Raw genomic sequence first — 23,033 nt, forward strand, 5'->3', positions numbered from 1 at the left:
TAGAATACCACAAAAAGCAATTGCAATCAACACCTGTAAAAAAAAAAAACAACCAAAACCAAAAACACCCAAACACATAGGTTTTGTTAAATGTAACAATGCTGGAAGTCCTAAGCAGAAAATCCAAGCAATGGTATTTAAGTACAATCCTAAACGATTCCTACCATAAAGATTTGTGCTAGTCTTCCATACCGCATGTAATATATCCCATCTTCTTATGGTATATACAAGTACATGTAATTGCTATCAAAGTTAATAGCCTCTTTTAACTTGGAATTCTGCAGATTTCAATCTTGCTATGCTTTCTTCTAAAGTGAACTCTGCAGTATTTCTTTTACAATCTTTTATTATCAAAACACCACTTTACATATTATATAAGAACTTTAATCTGATAGTTAATTGAATGGAGAATTGGAAAATAATTAACTGAATTTAAAGTAAGGTCTAAAATAGTTTGAATGTGCTGGAAATCAGTCCATGACATTTAGGCTTGCCTTTCTATTTCCAGTAGGTAAAACAAATGCAAATCAAATAGTCTCTCTTTTCATCCTGCATTCTGATAGAAGATATTTCTAACATTTTAGATGTACAATTATTGTCATTATTTGTCATACCCAGAGTCTTGGAGAGGTTTTGTGCTTGGCACAAGTAGAATCTACACTCATTCTACTGGACTTGCATCTTCTTTAATTAAGTTAATTTAGCTAGACCTGTATCTTATCTCCTACATAATTTTCTCCAGAAAAAGAGAACAGCTGGTTTCTTAATATGAGGAACTAAAGAGCATCCTCTGCTTTAAAAAGGACAGCAAGGAAACTTAAAATTAGCTGTTCCTTGAACAATCCACTATGAAATGAAAAGTGCAGGTGCTGTCAGTCTAAACTTGAAAACAAACCTGTGCTCCAACATCCAAACCCTGTGTGGTATCAGGAGACAATGTAGTGCTCCATTCCCATGGAAGAAAATTTTGCAAATTCTTGTCCTTTACCTGCAGGAAGGGCTTTACTTTTTTACTGCCCTAGACGGCTTCTTGGCAAAGCTCTATCTTTTATTGAGGTTTCTAGACGGTGCATGTTAATTCTTGGAGCTTTGGCTGTTTAAATAGAAAATATTGCCAGGCTAAACTGGCAGATGAATTGATGTGAGCAATTCAGTGCTTCTTCCACCTTGTAACCTAGAATATGTGGAAGAAATACATTCCTTTCAAGAATTACTGTACAGTTCCATATGCAGAGAACAACTGCACTGTCTTAGAGACGGCATAATGATTTGTTTCAGCATCTTTAGCCAGAATCTTCCTAAATAACATAGGATGTGTCCACATTAGTCATTTAGCATTGGAAGAGAGAGGAGGGAGGATTCTTTTTGCTGCAGCTTTGCCTTGTATCTATACTTGGCGCCTGGTGGTACCTGAGTGAGACGCATCACTGGTGGGTGTGTTTGAAGTAGTTTTCCTCCCAGTGGAACCAAGGTTGAAGCTAGAGTCCAGAGTTCAGCAATGTGGATCCAAATGAAACAGTAATGTATTGTGCACTTTAGAATAAATACAGTATAGCAATTACAGTTAACTGCATATGAGATTCTCAGTGAGACCTAGGATGCACCAAGGTGACAAGCAATTTAACAGACTGCACTTTCAGTGCCAAAATCAATTAGGACATTCCAAATCCTGTAGACATTAATAGTAATTCGTAAGCTATGTGTCACTGTGCGGCTTTGACTGATGTCCAGCATGCGCTGTCTTGTTGTGTTTATCTACAGGGAAGACTTACTAACAAATCATTTAAGAGACACATTTATAGAGAAAGAACAAAATATCCACATATATATACTGCTGCTGCTGCCGCCAGCGGCTCAAGCGTGCTTAGGCCAGCCTCCGGATGTCATTGATAGCATAAATACAGAATCATAATTAATTACTAGGCAATGCTAACTAAAACAGAATGAGGCTGAATATGAAGCTGTGTTCATAGCACTGAACTTATCATTCAATTTGGCTCACTATTAGATGATGTTAGTACCAGGGGATTACAAATCCCTTCAGGGGTTATTCTGCAGTGAAATACCACCAGTTGCACAGTATCTTACTTCTTCTAAAACATAATTTAAATATATTAGGTTCACTCATGCAATAAATAAGAAAGAGGATAAACAACCTTACCAGAGAAATTATAAGCACGGTATACACCATAGTTTTTTTAAGGCTAGTTCAATTATAGTCACTGATATGCCCTCCATGTTAAACGACAGTCCCTCCAGGTGGGTGTACATAAAAGCAAATGGGACATACAGAAAGGACCATCAGCTTTGCAACATTCTTCTCGCAGGCTCCTGGCTGCTCTTCCTCAGGCCTGTTCTGCAGGGAGAACAACTGCTCCCCTTACCTCTCTCAGAATTACAGAGAGAGTATAAAGAAGAAAATGTTGGCAGCAGCCCCTTACTCCCAGAAACCCTAATACCACAGCAGTGGGATACTTAAGAAAACAGCGTGGAAACACTGACCCACAGCTTTCATGTCTTCTCTCCTCCCCTAAGAATCACTCAGCTGGATTGCTCGCAGTTCTGGGGCATTCCTTGGGTTTTGAAGAACTCTAGGAATTCTGCTACTTCTAAGGGATAAAACAAATATACGTAACAGAGTAAATGGACGGTAAATTTCTAGCCACGGTTTCGCCACCTTCTGGCCTCTACATTCTTCATTTTTGCCCAGAAAAAAAAAAAAAAGACTAAAAATAGTAATGTGGGTTTCTTCTCAGCTCCCCAGAGACAGCTACAACCCACTTTCCTTGCTAACTGCAATGTGCTGATGGGATTTACTAATTTTTCAGCTACTTCAGCTGAATGATTCAGGATAACTTTTTTGAACACTTGGTACCTTTTTCTTTGTCATCCAACATCCTTAGGTAGATAAGGCACCCACCAATTTCCGCTACTTATCTTGGCCCCCAAAAATAAAGAAAATGAGATTAAAAAAACACAAACCCACACTTCTGAGAGTTTGACTATATTATGAAAAAATATACATGAAACTATATTACATGAACATTATTTTAAATGCTTTTTTTAGAACCAGGTGCTTGTACACACCCTTCTCTCAGGAAGCGTCTGTGACCAGATGTCCTTTAAATTAACACTATTCCCACCCATGGGTTGATATTTAACAACCTATATTTGCCTCACTAAGTTAGCAAAGATTACCTTTCACACTGTAAATGTCTAACTTTTGCTGACAGTGCACAGCATTGAAGGGAAAAATCAAACATATTCTTATATTTTTAAGGAACCATTTGTTAGTTTCTTGTTACACCATACATTTATTATTCGAGTAAGACAAGATAGAAGAAATGAGATGAGACCATTCAAAATGGATCAGTACAACACTGGGATATGTATTTTGAACAGAAGCAGTAATTTCTTAATTTTTGCAACCACATAAGGCTTAGATATTAAAAAATACGTGAAGGGCTTATATATATATCCAATTCCCACTCAGTTTCAGTGGGGTATGAGTAGTTTCACTCATGCATGTTTCTTTGAAAATTTTACTCTCCAAGATTATTTTGAGTGAAAGTAGTACTACAGAAGTCATCAAGTCAGATTTAGTGGCTCTGGTTTAGCAGCTTTTGAAGTCTGACTGACAGCAAGATTAAGTCTTGCCCCAAAATTGTAGAAACTCAGAGAATGCAGGAAAAGGAATATTTTTTTGAATTACTGAAGTGTGAATGTTAAGAAAACAGAAAACATTTCGTTTGTAAGGATAAGATTATATTAAGAAAAAAATCTGACAAAAAGGAAGAAAAAGAGAAGGGGGAAAGGACAAAGAAGAGAAAAAGACCACGCACTTCGGAGAGCTGCATGTTCCAAACTTCCAGCCTTGTGAAAGTGAGGCTGTTAGCAGGTTGCTGAGAAGACTTACCTCATGTTAAACAATTTCTCTAGAGGACTTTCATGTAAGGGGTTGGTGATTCATTTTATAAGTTCCTTAAACATGAACAAAATATGCGTGTTGAGGCATAAACCTGAAATTAATAAACAAATATACACCCTTTATAAAAAGTAAATTGAGACACTAAAAACGCACTCTTTAATTCTAAGCGGGGGGGGGTGGGGGTGGTGTGTGCAACTGGAGAATGAAGGCACATTAAAAAGGCTTCTCCGTCCAAGAAACATACTTTGTATTGTGCATTTCTGCTACAGTAATGTGAACAGGATTACCTTTATAGTAGTCCTTTCAGTTTCAGTGTTAAATGGTATCATGCTGAGACATGCATTTGCAATCCAGCAAAGGCCATCAGAGTAGATGTTTGAGGCTCTCATGCCAAAAAAGGGGCAGTAAATGGCAAAATGCTGGGATATTCAAAAGATAACTAGAAGTTACCCTGTTAGTACCGCTGCACAGTCAGATGCAGCCTAGCGTGTGGGGTGGTATTTAGGTCTGAAAACAGAAATCCAAGCTTGCAAACAGATATCACGAATAAATTTCATAGCTAAACATTCAGATTAAGCCCAGCACAGGAACAGAGGTTTTGAAATCCTCCTTATGCTTTTATTTATTCCCATTTGAATGCATACTCCATCAAATATCTGCCTCTCAATTATGGCTTCCTTGCTGGTAACAGAGGCACATTTCTATTTGCTAACCTACACAGGAAGAAAAGACATTCTGTTTATTATTTATAAGAGTAAAGTGCTGAGAAGCCCCGACAAAGCACAGGCTCTTGCTGCCTGTTCACTATGAAAATAGAGTGTGCCGTATTCTATTCAGGTACTAAGTAGGAAGACTACTTTCTAAGTCCCTGGGCCTAATATTTTCTTGTGGCTGCTTTTTAGGCAGTCTTCTGTTCAGTGCTTTACTGATATCACACTTGAGACATGCCCTGCTTTCTCAGCTGATTACAGACAGGGGATTAGCTGGAATTTTAACTGCATATCAGTACTGAAAAGGCAACTGAAAGGCAGGGGAAAAGCAGCACTATTTCTCCAAGATGACACCCCAAGTCATTGGCACAGGTAAGAAAAGAACCTTAGTTTTCACAGTCCCCAACTAGCAATCTATTGCAGTCAACCAAACCACACTACTGTCTCTAAATAACATCCCCGAATCAAACAAGTTTGTATTAACATATTTGATCTGCAGGATTTACAGCCAGATATCTCCTATGCCCCTTTTTTATGTTCATAGATCTCTTTAGCTGAGGCTAAGTCCTCCCATTATCTTGAACCAAGCGTGTCAGCATCATTCCTTTCATTTAATTGCTGAGCCAGGAAATACTCTGTAAAAGCTTGCTTTTTTGTCTTCCTTCTCTTTTCCCCAAGACTATCTAGTAGTTAAAAGAATAAACAACATTGGGGTTTTTAAACTCAACAATATTAATATTTATCTCAGAAGTACTTAAGGACTTAGCACCTACTTGTTGTCATGTACTGGGGACAGTACTTCTTGAAACATTGTAAAAAGGGACCCTCCTTGTTAAAAAAGGGCTAGTTATACAGCTGTTCTAACATCTTTTTCTACTCCTGTACTAAGAAAACAATTTTTATTTATTTGCAACATTTCCAGATTTATTGACAGTATAGCACATGCTATACTCTTTACAATGAATCCAAGATCTTATGTGAATGCCCATTTTGAGGTGATGTTTCTTTTAACACCAGTGATGTTATGATTGCAATAAATACACTGGAATGGCTGCCAACCATGTTTCAAACTGCTGGGACTGCTACAGAATGGTAAGAATTGCTCCTCTTTTACAGCTTTGGATGTTTTATACTGTTGGAGTCCATGGGCTCGTGTATTTCCTAGATGCAGCTGGCTGTTCTTGCTGTCATGCATTCTGCTACACTCCTTTACTGATTGGCTTATCACATCTAGTTTGCTCATACATCTTTGAGATAGCATTTTAAGGCACTATTTTTACAGCTTTCTGATCTGTTTTGCTTACTGAGAAAATAAAAAGGGATTTTTACGTGGTAAACGTAGTAGGTCTTGATGCAGCAGCGACGATAGAAGGGAAAATAGCAGAGGATGGAGGGACTGCACAGCTTCTCTGCTCCTCGATCTCCTATACAGCATACATCGCACTAAACACTTAACAGAGCTGGGGAGGAGAATGGAGAGAAAGAAGTGAAGGGAAGAGAGGGCTGAACTTGTCTCTATACACTGTTCAATTTACCCTTGGCAAAAGTATCTCAACGAGTCAGCAAGACTGTCCTGAGAGGAAATCCAGTGTGGGAAACAATTAGGGATGCTGCTCAAGAGAAAAGGGCCTGGTGAAATAAAAAGCAGTACTGATTTGGGGTTTTGAATTCCCTAATTCCCCTTCCCTCCTCCCTGGCTCTCATGATTTTGAATGAAACATTAATACTGCTTCAGATGCTTCTTCCCTCCAAGGCCAATCAGCTGCTCGGCAGGGCGTGAAGCGGTTGTTCATTTGAACAGCTAACGAGGGATTGGAAGGACGGAGCTAATTCTAAGGCTTTTCCAGCACTGCTAAAGCTCACATTTGCCTTGACACACGGGGAATGACCTGAAGAGCCTTTATCCACTTTGGAATAAGAGAAATGGTGCTGTATTAATTCTGTGTAAACAAGCCTGACTTGTCAGAAGAGATAATATTTCACGACACGACCTTAAACATAGTATTAAGATTGGAGTAGACACCTCGTGCTGCTTAGTACCATGGCAACAACTACCACTGGAAATCTTCCTTATAAGAGGGGTACAGAAAAAAGAAGGTAAACCAGCCAACCCACTGAAAAAAATTCTGTTCCTTCTTCTCTCTGTATACATAGCCTTTAGGATGAGAAGTGAATCCTAAGATTGAATTTTAGATGTTCCTGAAGGGGAAAAATTGCTTCCCCCCACCATTTGGGAAGGAAAAAAAGGTGTTGCTGGTTCTGTTGCTATTAAGGTCTGTTCTGGTTTCTAGCTCCCAAGAAAAACAGGCAAGGAGGAAGAAAAATACATCAAAGGAAGAAAGTGCAGTTTTTATTCACAGTGCTGAGTCTCACTTGTAACTCTACACCACAGAAGGGCAGATACAGTAATTACTATCAAATCGCTCTGGCAAACCTATACCTGTGCACTGCTATTTTGGGCGATGCTTTCGGCTAGTTTATTGTCACTGGCTCATAGCAGCGGTATGAAAGAAATCATCTTGACTAGTCAAATCACTCTTTATAACATAACAGCAACAGAATAAGAGACAGGTAGAGAATGAATAAGGTAGGCAGGAACAAGACGTTCACTTGAGAATAAGAGCACATATGAAAATGTTACACCTGCAGTTAATAGAAGCTGGCAGGAACAGTGATGCTGCTGCATAGGAAAGAGCTGAGGTGACAGGTTTTCCTTACTAGGTGAAGCCACAATGGCCAAGCTTTCTCTTTCCTGCTTAGCCACAGCCCTACTGTCAGTGTCAAATTATGCTTTCTCAGGCAGACTTACCGAACTATGAACCCTCCAGAAGAAAAAAAAAAAAAAAAAGGTGATGAGCATCTGATGGGACCCCAAGACAGCCAAAGCATTCAGACATATCCGCTTCTACCTTTTTCTACAGTGAACTCCCCAAAGAAGCTCAAAAGGCTTTTAAATTCAGAAAAAACCCACAAATTTTACTGTAATAAAAACCAGAAATATAACTTCTTACAACAGAGGTATAACAAGGTATACCCACAACTTTTCCTGTCTACTATGTCCCTGTAGGCAGGTCCTCAAAATCCAAGGCTTCAATTCAGTTAACTCTAATTTCCGAGTGACAGCAAATCTGCTTGGTGCTTTGGTCCCTTTGGAACATGAGTGATGTCTCCCTCTTCAGAGGATTGGCTGCCTGTTTTGCTCCTCACATCCATCTCCTGAGCAGCACAAGCAACAGGCTTCCTGCTCCTGCCTGCTGCATCAGGAGGCTTCACCTCTTTGATGTGGGTCAGCTATAAATTTAGAAGAAACAAATAATAAAAAAAAAAAACCATCAACCCGTCACCTTTCTGTTTACCAGCTAAGCCTAATTTCTTATCTCCATTTTCTAGTCAAATATTCATTATTTTTGATTAAACATGATGATTTATCTCACAGTCCTTGACTTGGATGGAGAAAACTGTTGTTTTAACTCATTAATTATCACTAATGTTTGTCAATTACAAGAAAAAAAAAAAAAAAGGAGGAAAAGTTTGTTACTTTTGTTACCATGGATGCCTTAGTGGCATCTGCAGAAATAGGAGCCTTTCCTGATGGCATGATCTACGGCAGAAGAAAGGACAATCATAGAATTAAACAAAATTGGAGTTATTAGTTTAGATTTATGTCTTATATTACCCCAAGCAAATTGGTAAAGCTTAAAAAAAAACAGTACCAATAAGACAATTTTCTGCTCAAAGATTTCCATATTTTTTAAAGCAATACTAGATCTGTTTTCTCTGTATTTGGTTGCTAATGGACCTAAAAGCTCTTTTCAGCAGGTAAGAATTGCCGTAATGCCACTGCAACATATCCTACATCAGCCCTACTATGGGGAATAGAATAGCACTCAGCAAGAATCAACTCAATACCTGCGTTATTTCCCTGCAGCCAGAATCAGGAAACTCTCTTCCTCTATGCTGTGCAGAGAGACCTCAGCATAATGAATTCTTGAGATCAGCCTATTTATGGCAGGCTTCCCAAAAAAAGATAGAAAAACTAGGCATTAATTTTACCCATTAAACTTCTCTAGGGGAGGGAAAAATTAAAGAAACTTCTCTTTTAAACAGGTAAAACATCTGCTACAAATGAAACAGAAGATCATAAGACTGTTGGTCTTAGTGATAATTTTCTAATTAGCATTGTACATTCCTTTCTATATATTATAGTAGGATAATTCTTACTTAATTACAAGTTGTAATTATTTATATAATTCAATAGATGTGAGAAACACCTTTTGCAATATCTTCATATGTATCAGTGAAACCACTAACTCCACACCTTCTCGCAAATTACAAAATAAGTAGAAAGTTTTAAAAGGGAACTCTAATGAGAACTTTATATAGCTGTGGCCAGATGGCTAATGAGATAATCTGTAGATGGGTCAAACATATATTGATTGATTAAACAGAAATAAAATTACATTCTGAAATTACACTAAATGTGAGGAGAAAACAAACCATACTGTTGAGGTCAGAGAACTAAAACACAGCTGAATTAAAAATATTAGAAACATGGGCAGTAAATAAAATGAGATGCTGCTTAAGAAATAGAGTGGGAACACCCAGATGAAGAAACATCTGAAACACAGGTATATACATACACAATCTAGAAAAAGAATGCAGAAACCAGACACAAAGTAACCCAGGTGGGAATGATGAAGACTGCTTTACAAGAATGAATTTTAAAAGATAAATATTTATTGTTTTGTATACACACAAAAAAGGGCCATCACATGAGGAAATGAAATATTTGCGGAGTTTCACAGGCAGTAAGATAGAATCAAGAAATTTTGAACAAACTTCCTGATGGAAACATAACAATCTGAGGAAACGCATTTCCAAGGAAAGTCTAAGGCTTTCTTTTTGGGTGCATGTAAAACTAACCTGGATAAAAAGAACGTGAGAAAGTATGCTGGAAGGAATGCTCCTATTTCAAACCCTAATTCTTATTGTTTTACGTGCCCTTTGAAAGTTTTCAACTCCAAAAAAGTGCCTGACTTTTTTTGTTCATAGGGTGGATTTACATCAACAATCTAAAAGCTTTGTCTGACAGATTATGTATTCTTGAACTCTTCCAACGTTTATCTTTGGTAGACACACATCAACTGTAAATTGGCTCAAGATATACAGATACGTATGCCAGTTTCAACTGCATCCACTGTATTTCTGAATTCCAACTAACCATAGGAAGAATACAAGACAAAATCCTGTAGCGTACATGTCTGCCAAAGGAAGCCAAGCTGATTTTACTTTGCTAATGAACATCTAAAATAAAAAAAAAATACACAGCTGAACGTATTGAACAACTTAAAACACGCAAGATTCAGTGTGGTTCCAACAGCTAATGTAACAAACGTGCAAACCCCCAGCTGCTATACATAACATTTTCTTTATGTGACGGAATTTTTTTGTACTCTCGCAATAAATGGATCAAGTACTCACTACTTAATAGTACTACAAAACATGCAAAAAAAGATCTTGTAAGATGATGAATTTTAGGAATTAAGAGACTTTGTAAGTTGCAGCTGACAGCATTTTTAAGGAAAATCCTTCCATCTCTAATTAATTATTCTAAATTCTTATCCCTTGAACTAAAATTTTGTTAGCAATATGAAAGGGACATAAAGCTTTAGATGAAAATAATCTCTCTTTATCTCTTTGGTCTAAATAAAGCCACAAAAGAGCTTAAATTAATGACAAAATATAGCAAAAAATGCACAATACAATGTCCTTAAGAACAGCTTTGCACTAAACCAATGATGACAATTATTTTCAGTGGGGGAAGAACTAGAATCTAGAAATGTGGTTTTAAACATACATACATAAATTACAGTTTATGTTCAACCTTTACTTATTACACACCAAAGATGCTATAGTGCTGCACACCCTCAAGACTGAATTTAACCAGATCTGCTGTTATGACATCAATCCTTTCTACATCTCTGAATTGTCAGTGTAATTAAATCCTCAGAAACTATAGTTTGGAAAGGAAATTTCCAGCAAGTCAGCTGGGGGGATATGTAGCTGATCATTTGTACTTGGGTCACTAAATGTATGGACTGTGTGAAAACGTAACAATATCAAATTTTACCAGTACTGGAAAACAGCGTTACTGTAGCACAGGCTAATGTTTTTTGAGGAATTAATGACCCTTAAATCCACTCCAGTAATACCTCTACTTAAGTGACCAGAGCTTTGTGTCTCCAAATGTAAATTGTTGCCTGCGGAAAGCTTATGGATATTTCTTAGGAAACTATAATTAGCAAATTCTTTCCCCTCTCCCCCCTATCTAGGAGGAATGTGCAAATCCCATTGAAATAAGAGTTGTGACAAATGCAGTGATAAAGTTTTAGTGGCAAGTACAGTCATATGTACAACGGCTAAATTTAGCCTACTGTTTTTCATCAGCAAAACTGGCATTTAAGATGAGAATTCAGGTGTAAGACAGACCGTATGCTATTTAGCCATCCTAATTTTTAAAAGGTTGATGATTCTGTCATTACTCTAAGTTATTTTCAATTATATCCATTTTTGTTACTCACAACTCAAAATAATCATTTTCTTTAACATTTACCGCACATTTAGAAGACTCACATAAATTGTGGGATGACTGTAGAGATAATTAACTTCTGATTCAATTGGTACATTATTTTAACTTTCACAATTACTTCACAAATCTGCTTCCATTGACTTCAGTAAATAAATATTATTTATCTATATACACAATGAATATAGTGTACGAGTAAGCACACTGTTTTTGGTTAAATGCAAAAGGGTGTAGTTGGCATCAGTCTATTTAACACAAGCGTAACACAATGTTATGCTATAGTTTCAATACATAAGTGCATACTGTAAACAACAGGCATTTGGTATAATTCCCATTAAGTGAGCAGTAAAAACAAAATGGAAATGGAAGCCCCAGAAAGCTCTTGCTTTCCACACCCACGCTGAATATGAGTGCAGAGGCCAAAAGGGATAGAAGCTACTTTCCTATTGTCTTTTTCTCATGCAGTTAAACTTGCTCTCCTCCCCATAATGTCCAAGAGCAGCCACAGGACAGCAGTGGCATGTGATCTTCGTCAAAGGGATCACATGAAAACCTACTCATATATGTCTTCTCAAGTTAGAGGAAAGTACTACTACACTGAAGTTGCCTTGCACCACTGTAAAATGTAGAGTGATTTCAGTCGTGCAAGGAGCTGTCCTTTCACATTTGAACAGTGTTTAATATGACTATGGTCCAAACTGATCAGAGCTCAAGATCGGTTTTATTGTAAGAATGATCTTTGTGGTCTTCCTTTTCTCTGGTTCCGAAGTGTAAATTATAACTTAAACATCGATACATATTTAAGTTACTTGTAAAAAGAACAAAAATCTATTATAGGAAAAAGTTATATGCAGTTAAATTAGAGTAAAATCTTTACCTTTTTTGAAAAACTAATTTAATTACAGCTTCAAGCCATTATTAAGCACACAGGTAGTACCTCTTCTTTCAACATAATTTACTCTTTTCTACATTTTGTTTCAAAATCTAGAGTTACCTGTTTAAAACAGATTTCACAGGAAAAACCAATACTAAACTCTAACTATGACAGAAAAATCTCTGAGAGCCTATTTGTTTACAAGGAGTTAAACTAGCTTAGAATCTTAGAATACAGACAACAGGAAATAATTATTTTTGCCTTCTGCAAACATGTTCCTGACTTTTTAAAAGAGAAAAAGAGTGCATATTTTTAGTTTAAAATACATAACATCACTGTATTTTTTTAAAACTCTTTAAACAGTACTTTGGTTCTCAAAGCCCAAAGGAACTTAGACCTCATGTTTCTTCATCCATTTGACATCACATCAGTGGATACAATTCACACACGTCCTCTATCTTGCAAAGAGTTTTCCAGTAACACAACATATAGAATACTATCAGTTTTGAATGGCAGCATTTTACATTTGTTTTGCAGGAGGAAAATAAAATTAAAAATATGGAAAGCAACGGCTCATAATGAGCAAAATAAAAATAAAAAACATACTGGAAGTTATTGCACCCACTCAAACCTCCTTCATGTCTTTAAACTCAGTAAATGCCTTCTGCATTATCTAGATAAATCTATATGTATTTTGCATCTTGATGAAACTGCAGCGTGTTATGTTCTTGGAAGTTGGTGGGGGGGGATAAATCAGTAAGTCATCTGAGTTACAGAAATTTTAAAATGCCCTCTTAAGAGGTTAAGCTTTTTTCTGAAGACAGGTTTTGTTTTTAAACTCCATTCTGAACTGAAGGGAAGCTTGCTAGGGTACTATTCAATTGCAAGTATTAGCTTCCTTGGGAATAGCCAGTCTACTGGAATGATACTCTCCACAGAAAACCTTGACTCCCACACTCCACTGGTGGGCTGGGAGGCCACGTTTATGCCAGTTCAGCCTTTTTGTTTCTTTGTGCTTTTCTCCTTCCTGAAGTTGAAAGTACACAAGAAAAAATAAAGTACTCATTAATAAGGTTCTTAAATTCTACTGCAAGGCCATAACGGCACCCTCTCATACACCTTTCCTTCAATATTCCTCACATTTCCATGACCACGTTTTTTAGTTTCTCAATTGTCAACTAGCTTTCCCTCCATCAAACACTAAAACCTGACTTTCTGTCCCATAGTGATCTCATACTTATTACCTGTGGCATACTTAATGCCTAATGGCCATCACTACACCCACAATATGAGGCACGTATTCTGGTTTAGCACCTATTAGTCAATTTTAAAGCACATAATTAAGACTATTGTAAGACCTTACTGGCTTATCCTCAAGATGTGCAATCCAACACAACAGAAAAGGACAGGAAACACTACTTTTTGTTTCTATTATTTTTTCCACTCTGACATTAATGAAAATTCTTTATGATTAATGGCCCAGACTTTTTTCATATCCCTTATCTTTGTGAGCACCTTTTTTATCCAGTTCTCAGGTTCATAACAGCTTCCTCTGACCTTTGTAAATTTTTTATTCCTAGTTGCAAAGGTTTTTAACTGAAGGGAGAAAAATTCTATCTGTAGTATGTGCTACGAACACAAAATCTTGTGTAAGGCAGTTTCAGTGTGCCTTTTATACTTTTCTTTCATATAAGTTATATGTTTGCTGGCATTTGCTGAATATCAGTAGAATTAACTATGCATTAAGCACTTTGTTGCTGTATCTATCAGTCAGTGGAAGGTATGCAGGCAGCACAAGTCACTGCAAAGCTGGCAAAACACTACAAGAGGCAGGGCAGAAATCTATCAGGTCTACAAAGAGCAATGGCAGCCTACCACTGCCATCTTTGGGAAGCCATGTTTTTTAAAAACAAAGACTCACTACAGAACAAAAAACAAAAAAAAATCTCCTGAAGACCAAAAAATTACCTACACCCAAGAACTACAACAACTAGTGGCAAAAGCTTTAAGGTTGATTCCTGAAATATCTGAAATGCAACTCTAAAGCAGTCAAACCAGCTACAGTGGAAGTGTAATTCACAGTCACATACCAGGTAGACTGAGAACATGGCACTAGCTCCAGCCACCAAAAGACTTTATTCCTCTCTTCTATGCCAAACTCAAAATTATCCTAAATCAAAACCATGTAACTCTTCCTCTTGATTCCGACCCCCCCCCCCCCCCCCCCGACCTCCCCCAAAGTGTCCATCTTTTAAAAAGTCCAAAGTCATATGTACAAAAACATATACAGCCTTTCCGGCAGGCTTGACTCATACCATGCCAACTTTTTAAGTTAAGCAGTTGCAAGGTAAATCTATGAAAGAAACGGTCCACAAGGAAATGCACCTTTTTTTTGTCTTATATCCTCTTATAACAGTCAGTCCTTCCATTAAGATTTTCTGCCTTCATGGAATTTTTTGTTTGTGTTTTTTATTTGTTTGGTTTTTACACATTGGTATAATTCTTCTAGTCAAGCAACTTTCAATCCTCATCTACAATATCTGGTGTCATGGGGTGATATTACTTGATCTGGAGTGATTGTTTTCAAATGCCCATACGACTAACATTGTTTTCACTTTAGTATCTTCAAGAGGTCCAAATCACTCTCCCTTACCAATGTATCACATATTTGGTGTGCTCAAACTTAGCAATTTACCCTCATAAAACCCTTCTATGATTATAGAAATGTTATCCACATTTTATAAATAGGCATTGGAGGAATGGAACACAAAAAGATCCAGCTTATGAAGTATCAAAATGTTTAAGGGTGCCTATTGGGATTTTCAAGGGTGCTCTGACATATTACTCTTACTGAAGTAACTGAAGATTTTTCACTAAAAGACTAATTTGCATTTTTAGTTTTCTGAAAACCTTTAAAATCTGACTCACCCATGTCACCCCTTAAATCCACCGGACCAGCATGTTAAACCAGGAACTCATTAGACCTTAAACTTATGCTCTAAGCTCCATGTGTTACTTCCCATAACAGAGCAAATCACGTGAAAAATAAAGATGCTGTGCATACCATAAGCATCCAGTCCCCTCATGTCTCCCTCCCGCCCGGTCTGAGTCACACACCAAACACTCTGACAGCAGGGAGCCACACAGCGAAGTGCATCAGATGTCAGGCAAGAAACGAGTGGATCTCCAGTGATCTGGCTGCTCAGCGCTGGGACTGAGGGGTGCTGTGAGGTTGGGCTCATAGACAGACCCCGATACCAGGCTTGGCAACCCCTCAGCTTGCTTCCAATACTTTTCCAATAGCTACTGCACCTGTACAGCCCCACTACCATTCACATAACAGAGCCAACATGAAAGGCTCAAACCAAATGTGCTGTAAAATCACCCGTATCTACCATGTGGTTGGGTTTAGGTGAGTAGCCACTTTATTGGAGAAAAACTTCTATAAGCATGGAGAAACGCTTTCATTCCTGCACAAAAACTAATCATGTGTTTTCTACGCTCTTCTCAACTCCAACAAAGTTTTGCACATGTTTAGACAGCTCTTTTGTCTGGCCTAAGAGGAAGGAGTTCAGTTCAGCTAACACGCGTCACCTTCATACAGAAAAAAATAGGTTATAACAAGTATAGCTTCATCTTTTGCCTAGTTCCTCCAAGAAGATGCTGTCTTTCAGCAGAGGTTTGCTTCAAACCCCTATGTTTAGGCCACTAGTGGCTGGATAGGGAATGAATCTGCTGTCAGGGCTTTTTAATGACATCATTGTTAAGTCAATGAAAGTCACTATGTAAATCAAGCTGGATTTGGTCAACGTACTACACTTTGATTGTGAATTGTATTACTTCTTTTTGGAAATCATGTACGCTGTCTTCTTAGGACCAGCTAATCAAACTTCTTGGGCAGCCAGTTTACTGGGACAATAACTATACTTTAATCAAAGAAATATAAGACAAGGTAAATTAATAAATTCCCACCATTGCTACCCTACAGAAGTGGTTTCCGAGACAGGGCTTATGGATAACACGTTGCCTGCTAGATCATCTGAGACCGGCTGCAGCTGCAAAAAATAAAAACAATAAAATTGAGGCCAATAGGAAGACGCTGCCTGCAGCACAATTGCTTGCTGTTGTTGCACATTGGCTGGCGAAGGTTAGGGACCGCTGCTCTGTGTAATTGAGCAGGTTTGCAACAGTACCGGAAGGCTGTTGTATAACAATGGCTTAAGCAGAACAGGTAGAAATAAATACAGATTTATTTTTTTTTAAGCATCAGGCAGAGGTGATACGTTTTTACTGAGCATGCCATGTTTTAAAAATGCCCCCAAACAGATACCAGGTACTCTTTTTGCCTGAGGCTGATGGAAAAAAATCAGGTAGCTTCTGAAAGAAATCTGAAAAGCTGTTATCCAAGTAGCTGAGGTTGAAGTCTCCATACGCATTTCAAGTAATTTAGTATTCAAAGTGAGCACTAAGTAGACATTTTTGGAATCATCACCTGATATACAAATATGTGATTGATCCCTTGGTAGATGAAAATTACAGAAAATAACAGGTGTCTGTCACAAAAATTACTGCTTATATGAACAAAGCAATTAAATCTGCCTATATGAACAAAACAATTGAATTTGCCTAATTTAAAAGCATCCTTATCAAACACTGCATGAATCACTTCAATCTGAATATTTTTAAGTGAGTGAAAAGCCAGAATGGCTGCAAATAGCTTTGGATACAAGCAAACTGAATGTCGGAAAATTCCTTATTCATTCATTATGACAGCAGATCTCCCCCCACCCCAAGTTTTTTTTTTTTCTTAGTTTTACTGACTTCCTCCAGGCCTTTCAGCATATCCAAGCATTTGCCAGTAAGTTGTACTCTCAGTGTTACTTCAGACTCACCAAATTACAGAAAAATGTTTAAGAATAGAGTGTCAACACACTGCCCTATGTTAAATGAACTAATTTATTTCAGAGAATGTTAAAGAAATTAATACTGTGCTGTGATGATCAGCTGATCTAACTGCGAGGCTTTCCAGTACTGCAAATGTTTATCAACTTCCCTTTTAACTCTCTAGATTTCTCCTTATGCTGAGCAAACTCAACTTGATGGTGTAAAAATAAATATAATAAATTCCTACTTCAAAGTGCCATTTGCCTTTCCCTTATGGCCAGAGATGTACAGAACATCATCAATATCTCAACATTTTTGTGCAGCTGGAGCTCGGCTTCCTTATTAAAAAGCTTCCTCAAGTTAAAGTTCTTAAGTCGGAGCGTTATGCCAAGGTATGAAAAGGCAACCACAATCCAGACGAACGCACAGAACAACTCAGCGTACATCTTGTCAGACCTACAACCCCCACACCTGCTACAGAAACGCAGGGAAGAGTCTTTTCGGCTTGTGCAAGGCAGAACTGGAAAGTTCGGTTGAACTGTGCTGCACTTAAGCGGGGCTACGAGCGTCTTTTGCCAGCCCGCGCGGGGCGATGGGGAGGGCCGGGGGCACAGGAGCCCCCCTCACCCCGCGACACGGCAGCGGCCCCGGGAGGGGGCAGCGCCGGCCCGGACGCTCCGGCGCGCTGCGGGGCCCGGCGCAGCGCCGGCGGCGGCGGGGGGGGCACACACCGGCCGGCCCGCGGAGCGAGGGAGGGAGAAAGTTGCCCGCCACCCTCCCCGCACCGCCGGCACTCGGGCGGCAGCACCCGCCGCCGGCGGGGAGAGCTGCATCCCCGCCAGCAGCTGGGCGCCGGTAACGGGGACGCGGCAGCACCGCCCGAGACCACCGGGCGCTGCGGCGGGCAGCGGCAGGACGAGCGTCCTCCCCCGGCGGGACCGGGGCAAATCCCCTCAGCCCCGGGCTCCCGGGAGCCACCCCCCCAACGCCCGCTTCTCCCCGCCCCGGCCGCTCGCATCCCGGGGCAGTCCCCGCCGTGCCGGCAGGCCTCTCCCCGCAGCACCCGGCCTCCGAGGGGTGCGCGGGGATGTTCACCCTCCCCCCGTAGCCGAGGGCCGGAGGAGGCCGCCGGTGCCCGCGCCCCAACGGTCGCGGCCGTACCTGAGTCGGTGAGGCGGGGCCGGGCTCTGTCCCGCAGGTAGTAGATGAAATCCCGGCAGTTCTCGTTCTCCACCGCCCCGACGGAGCACAGCTCGGCCAGCAGCTGCAGCGCTTTCTGGCAGATCTCGTCCTCCCTGTCGCCGGGCATCGCCCCCCAGCATCCTCGGGAGCGGAGCGGAGCCCTGCGGTCAGGCGCCGCGCCGCTGCCCGCCGCCCGCCTGCAGCCGCCCGCGCCGCCGGGCCGCCGCCCGCATCCTCCGCCAGCGGCGCCCGCCCCGCCGAGCCGCGCCGGGCCGGGCCGAGCCCAGCCAAGCCGAGCGGGCCCCCCGCCGGGCCGGGCCGGGCCGGGCCCCGCCGCCGCCGCCGCCGCCGCCGCCCCCCCCCCGCGCTAGAGGCTTCGTCCCGCCGCCTCCCGCGCGCCGCGCCGCCGCCGAGGGCGGAGAGGGGGGGGGGTCCCACCAGTTGAACGCGAGGGCGGGGAGGGCCGGCGCCACCACCGCCCAGCCGCGCTGGCGCAGCTCCCCCGGCCGCCGGAGCGGGCGGGGGCCCGGCCCTGCCTCCGCCCGAGCGGGCTGGCCCCTCTCCGCCCCCGGGGCAGGGCCGCCCCCGGAGCCCGGCCCGCGGCCGCGGCACCCCCCGAGACGAGCCCCTCGGCCGTGTCTGAGAACAGGCGCGGAGGAAAACTTGGGAAGCGGCGCGGGGTCCGGCGGAGGACGGTCCTGGGCGCAGGTCCTGATGGGCAGCTCCTCGTCCTCCTCCTCCCCGTCGCCAGCCAGGCCCAGACCTCCTCTTTGGCGGCCCGCGTTTGATGTTAACAAACAGTTTGTTAAAAGCCGTAAGCTTTTTGTGTCGCGCTGCCTACTCCTATTCAGAAACCGCTCCATTCACTCAGCTCATTGTCTTGAAATTACTCCCTATAAATACTGCGTGCCCTCACTGCTGGGAGCCTGGCGGAGGGGCGAACGTTACACATTTATTCTGGACGGAACGGCGTTCTTCAGCGGGTTCATATTTTGGCCCGGGCGGTGGGTTAGAAAGAGATGGGAAATCTCAGGCACCTGAGAACCGGCCATAGCTTGAGGGGAAGGCAGGAGAGCCTTCGCTGGAGGAGGGGGAGGCTGAGAAGCCGTAAGCATGTTTATCCTGGCAAGCAGAAGATCTGTAAGGTGCTGCTTCGCTTTCTGGATTTGTAGGCAGGGAGGCTGGTGGGTGTCATGAGGGGAAAAGCTGAGAACTGGATGCTCCATTTAACTTAATTTTTTTTTCCTCTCTCTCTTTTATAATAGTTTAAGCAAATATCAGAGGCCATGATGAGCTTGGAAAGTTCAGCCTGGTGCAGATGTTCAGCCTACTGTTTAAAGGCTGGTGATAACAGTTCTAGAAATAGTGTAGACAGCAACATCTTCTAGTAGAAGCTTTTTAATTTTTTTAAGGAAAAAAGTATATTGTTGAAATAGGTTAAAAAGTATTCTGCAAGTGGAGCGGATGTTAACAACAACAGTTGTTTGCTAGTATAACTTGATCTCTCCTAGTGCTGTGGCAGCATTGCTTATGCCTGAGAGGCATGACTTTTTTTTTCTCACTTTTAATAGAAAAATTATGTCTGTAAAACGTGATTGTATAAACCAGGTATAATTCCATCAGTAAACAGGTAACTCACGCTGACTTGTTCTTATTAGGAATTAATAATAGATAATAACGTGGCATGATAGCTGTTACAGTCGTTGAGGTCGTATTTTTGAAGCCCAGGGATTTTTATGACATAAGTGTATGTTTTCACATCTAAGCATGGGGAGACTTCCTACTAGCCTCAATAAATGCTGCACAAATATTTATCTTAATGCTGGAAACACCAGGGTGATTGGCTTCTTCAGGCACGCAGGGTGGGAGGGAGGAGAGAGAGTTCTGAAGAGGTACTGTCAGTCACAGCTCTTTCTCAAACTAAGGACCAGGCGTTAACAGTGCTGCTGCTCTTCCTACGTCAGTGAAGAACTTGGTAGAACCAGAGATACCAGAATTTATTTTTGGGAGAAACAGCTGCAAGAGGGTTAGTGCACTATTCATACATAAGTAAGCACTCTGGGGGTAGAAACTTGTTCATCTATAACACAAGATCAAGTCCAGGCCAATGCTGGCACTATGTGATAAAGAGGAACGGCAGAGGAGCCATCCTTTGATGGCTCACTGACATAGACATCAGCGAAGTATGCCCCAAGTAGTCCACTGATCATGTGTGACCAGATTCTGAATTGCTGTACAATTTTGTGCATTGTGACTCATTTAGGCAGATTATTTGGCAATATTTTGGTAATTTGGCCCTGAACTTGGCAATATTTTTGTAATTTGGCCCTGAACCTAGATGGCCGTGCTGCTGTATAGTTTGTACTCTGTCCAGGATGGTCAAATATATCAACTGTGAAGTGGTATTAATGCAATTGCTAGAGTGTGGTGTTTATCCTGCGGGACCCCAAGCCCATCGCTCACCTGGGATTCTAGCTTGCTGCAGGGTGAACAATGGGCAGCCTGGTGATGAAGTGGAAATTTCTTTATCTTTCTCCTATAACTAAAATGTCCTGCTTCATTTTTTTTAAATAGCAGCAATTTGAAGGTGCTGAGATGTTTGTAATGCAGATGGCGAGGGTTGGAGATTTTTCAGTCTGGTGGAGGAAAGACCGTGAAATTGTTTGGACATCACTGCTAGTAAACAAAGGCATCTATTCTCAAAAGCTATCAGCAAGTACTAAGTGCACTTGCGTAAGCAAATGCCCATGTCTCTTTCTGGATATATCAGGAGTAAATGTAATCTGCTGTGTGTCTAAAAGCAAATAGAACTTTTCCTTCCTGTGGTTGCTTGTGAAAACTGGATTACATCTACCATTTTGTTGTCATCAATAGCATGTTTCTGTTCTTGCAGGCACCCCTAGTTGTGATGAGTTTACCCTTGTTTTGACTGCAGATTTTGCCCATTCAGGGGGTGGTGTTATGTCGGAGATCCCTAGTGAATTAACCTTGGTCCTAGAAGGGCATTGCATGATGCAGTGGGACACTCCTGTTAACCTTATTTGAGAGTTACAACTCTCAGATAGACCGTACGTCTATTTTTTTCTGTTGAGCTCAGAGCTGCCCTCACACAGTACAGTGTACTCAGAAGAAAGTATCCCCAAGCCTGCTACACATGGAGTCAGAATAAGTTTAACTGTTTGACCTACAACAGTTTTGTCATCATCAATTGACATGTTCTTTCTTTTCTTGAAATAAAGCTTTTCCCCAGTGTTCTGGCAGTAACGCCAGGGTTGCTTGGCAATGAAATCATCTTCAAAGCTAAGGCGTTCGTGAAACAAATGCCTTTCTGGAAGAAAGTAAGGCAACTTGCATCAGAATTTTTGTTATGGCTATGCTGCAACCAGAACTTATCAAGTACTTGTATTAAGTATTTATAATTTTTTGAATGACATTTGGCCTCAAATAGGTGGATATAGCTCATCATGTTGATACTTCTTTTTAACAAAAGGGAAGAAATGCCATGTGTATTTCAGGAAGTCAAGGAAAGATCTAGAGCAGTAAACTTACTAAATGCAACATGGCAAATAAGGATTTGTTGGGTTTTTTTCAAAAGTCAAAGTGAGTGAACTCTGCAATTAAAGAGTAAGAAGGAAAGGTAGAGATCAAGGAGGACAGTGCCGTGGTTATGGGGTGCTATTGTGCTAAAAGCAGTCAGCTGAAGTCCAGGCTGGAAAAGGGAAATGCCACTGTAGGATCAAGGATTGATACATCTATCAAATCTTTCTGTTACCGGCTGTGCCAGATGTTCTGCCTCACTCTCCCTCATATATGCCTCTTTACCTTCTGTTCTTAATGGATATATCTTTTTATGCTCCAGAAAACTAGAAGATGCTTAGGTGAACGTATAAGAAATAGGAACATGGGTAACTACTACTGAGTTTTTGTGAGGTGGTGCTTTTCTGGGCAGCTTCAGCCTTGCAATGCATTAGTTACTTCTCACGGAAGGTTTCAGGAATGCTTTTAAGGGGAGGGTAGTTAGAAAATAGATATGCCCCCATTTGGGCCTTTTACTCATCATTGACTGCTAGAGGTCATATGGACACAGGTTAGTGTTAACTGAAGGAAAGGTGATATTATCGTTTTGAGAATGTTTTATAAAACTTTGATAGCTCTTCGTGGGTGCAGCTAATAATATGGAGACGTTTAAAGGTTTTGAGATCAGTATTAAATGCTGTGATGAAGGAACATGAGAAGGGATGGTGGTATATAAAAATCTGTTCAGATTTTTAAAACATAATGCATAACACATAAAACCAGTGTTAAACACTGGATAGTACAACGTTTTTGTTTTGCCTCTGCAGGAGGCCTGTAAGCTGTTTGTACATCAGAATTATTAAAATGTCATTACGGAGTTTTCTGAATGATGGTAGATAGGTTGATTTCTCACAGCAGGTCCTGAAGGAAGAGCAAAATGTCTATCCTGTATTGAGCAGAAAAAAAGTATGTCAAAATCTCTTAGCTATTATTAAGTGTCACTAGAAGCTGTGCTGCATTAGAGGATTAGGAAAACACATCTGACAGCCAATGTCCTGATACAACTGGGGCTCAGCTACCCTTTATGAAGTGAGTTGAAGGGGTGTAGATAATGAATGAGTTGTTTGAATGAAGGTTATGAGAAAAAGCAAGACAGCTACTTTAAGTCTACTGTAGCTCATCAGTGGGGTTTTTTTTTTGGTTGGTTTTTTTCCCATGTTGCCATTGGACAAAGCTTTACTGCCTAGGGAAGAGGAACAGATGCAAGCTCAAAGTAGAGGGTACTGCCCAGAAGACTGTAAACAGAGCAACATGAATACAAGCTATTTCAGATGATGGATCACTTTCATGACC

General features: G+C 40.9%; 1 protein-coding gene and 1 long non-coding RNA gene across 6 annotated transcripts in view; one reads left to right on the forward strand and one right to left on the reverse strand.

The window, feature by feature from the left end:
* The window catches only part of SYT9 (synaptotagmin 9), a 70,708-nt gene extending 51,958 nt beyond the window's left edge, over positions 1-18,750 (reverse strand). For 2 of the 4 annotated variants that reach the window (XM_064452783.1, XM_064452781.1), the window contains exon 1: positions 18,144-18,748. In XM_064452783.1, coding sequence (XP_064308853.1) covers positions 18,144-18,291 — 148 coding nt within the window. In that variant the 5' untranslated portion in view covers positions 18,292-18,748. Of the gene's footprint in view, positions 1-18,143 lie in introns of all 4 variants that reach the window. The other 2 variants (XM_064452782.1, XM_064452784.1) reach the window with 2 other exon arrangements.
* LOC135313513 (uncharacterized) overlaps positions 1-23,033 on the forward strand; it is a 252,953-nt gene that overhangs the window by 147,721 nt on the left and 82,199 nt on the right. The gene's annotated exons all lie outside the window — the stretch shown is intronic.

Source organism: Phalacrocorax carbo, chromosome 5, assembly GCF_963921805.1.
Source record: "Phalacrocorax carbo chromosome 5, bPhaCar2.1, whole genome shotgun sequence".
In the NCBI taxonomy this organism is placed as follows: Eukaryota; Metazoa; Chordata; class Aves; order Suliformes; family Phalacrocoracidae; genus Phalacrocorax; species Phalacrocorax carbo.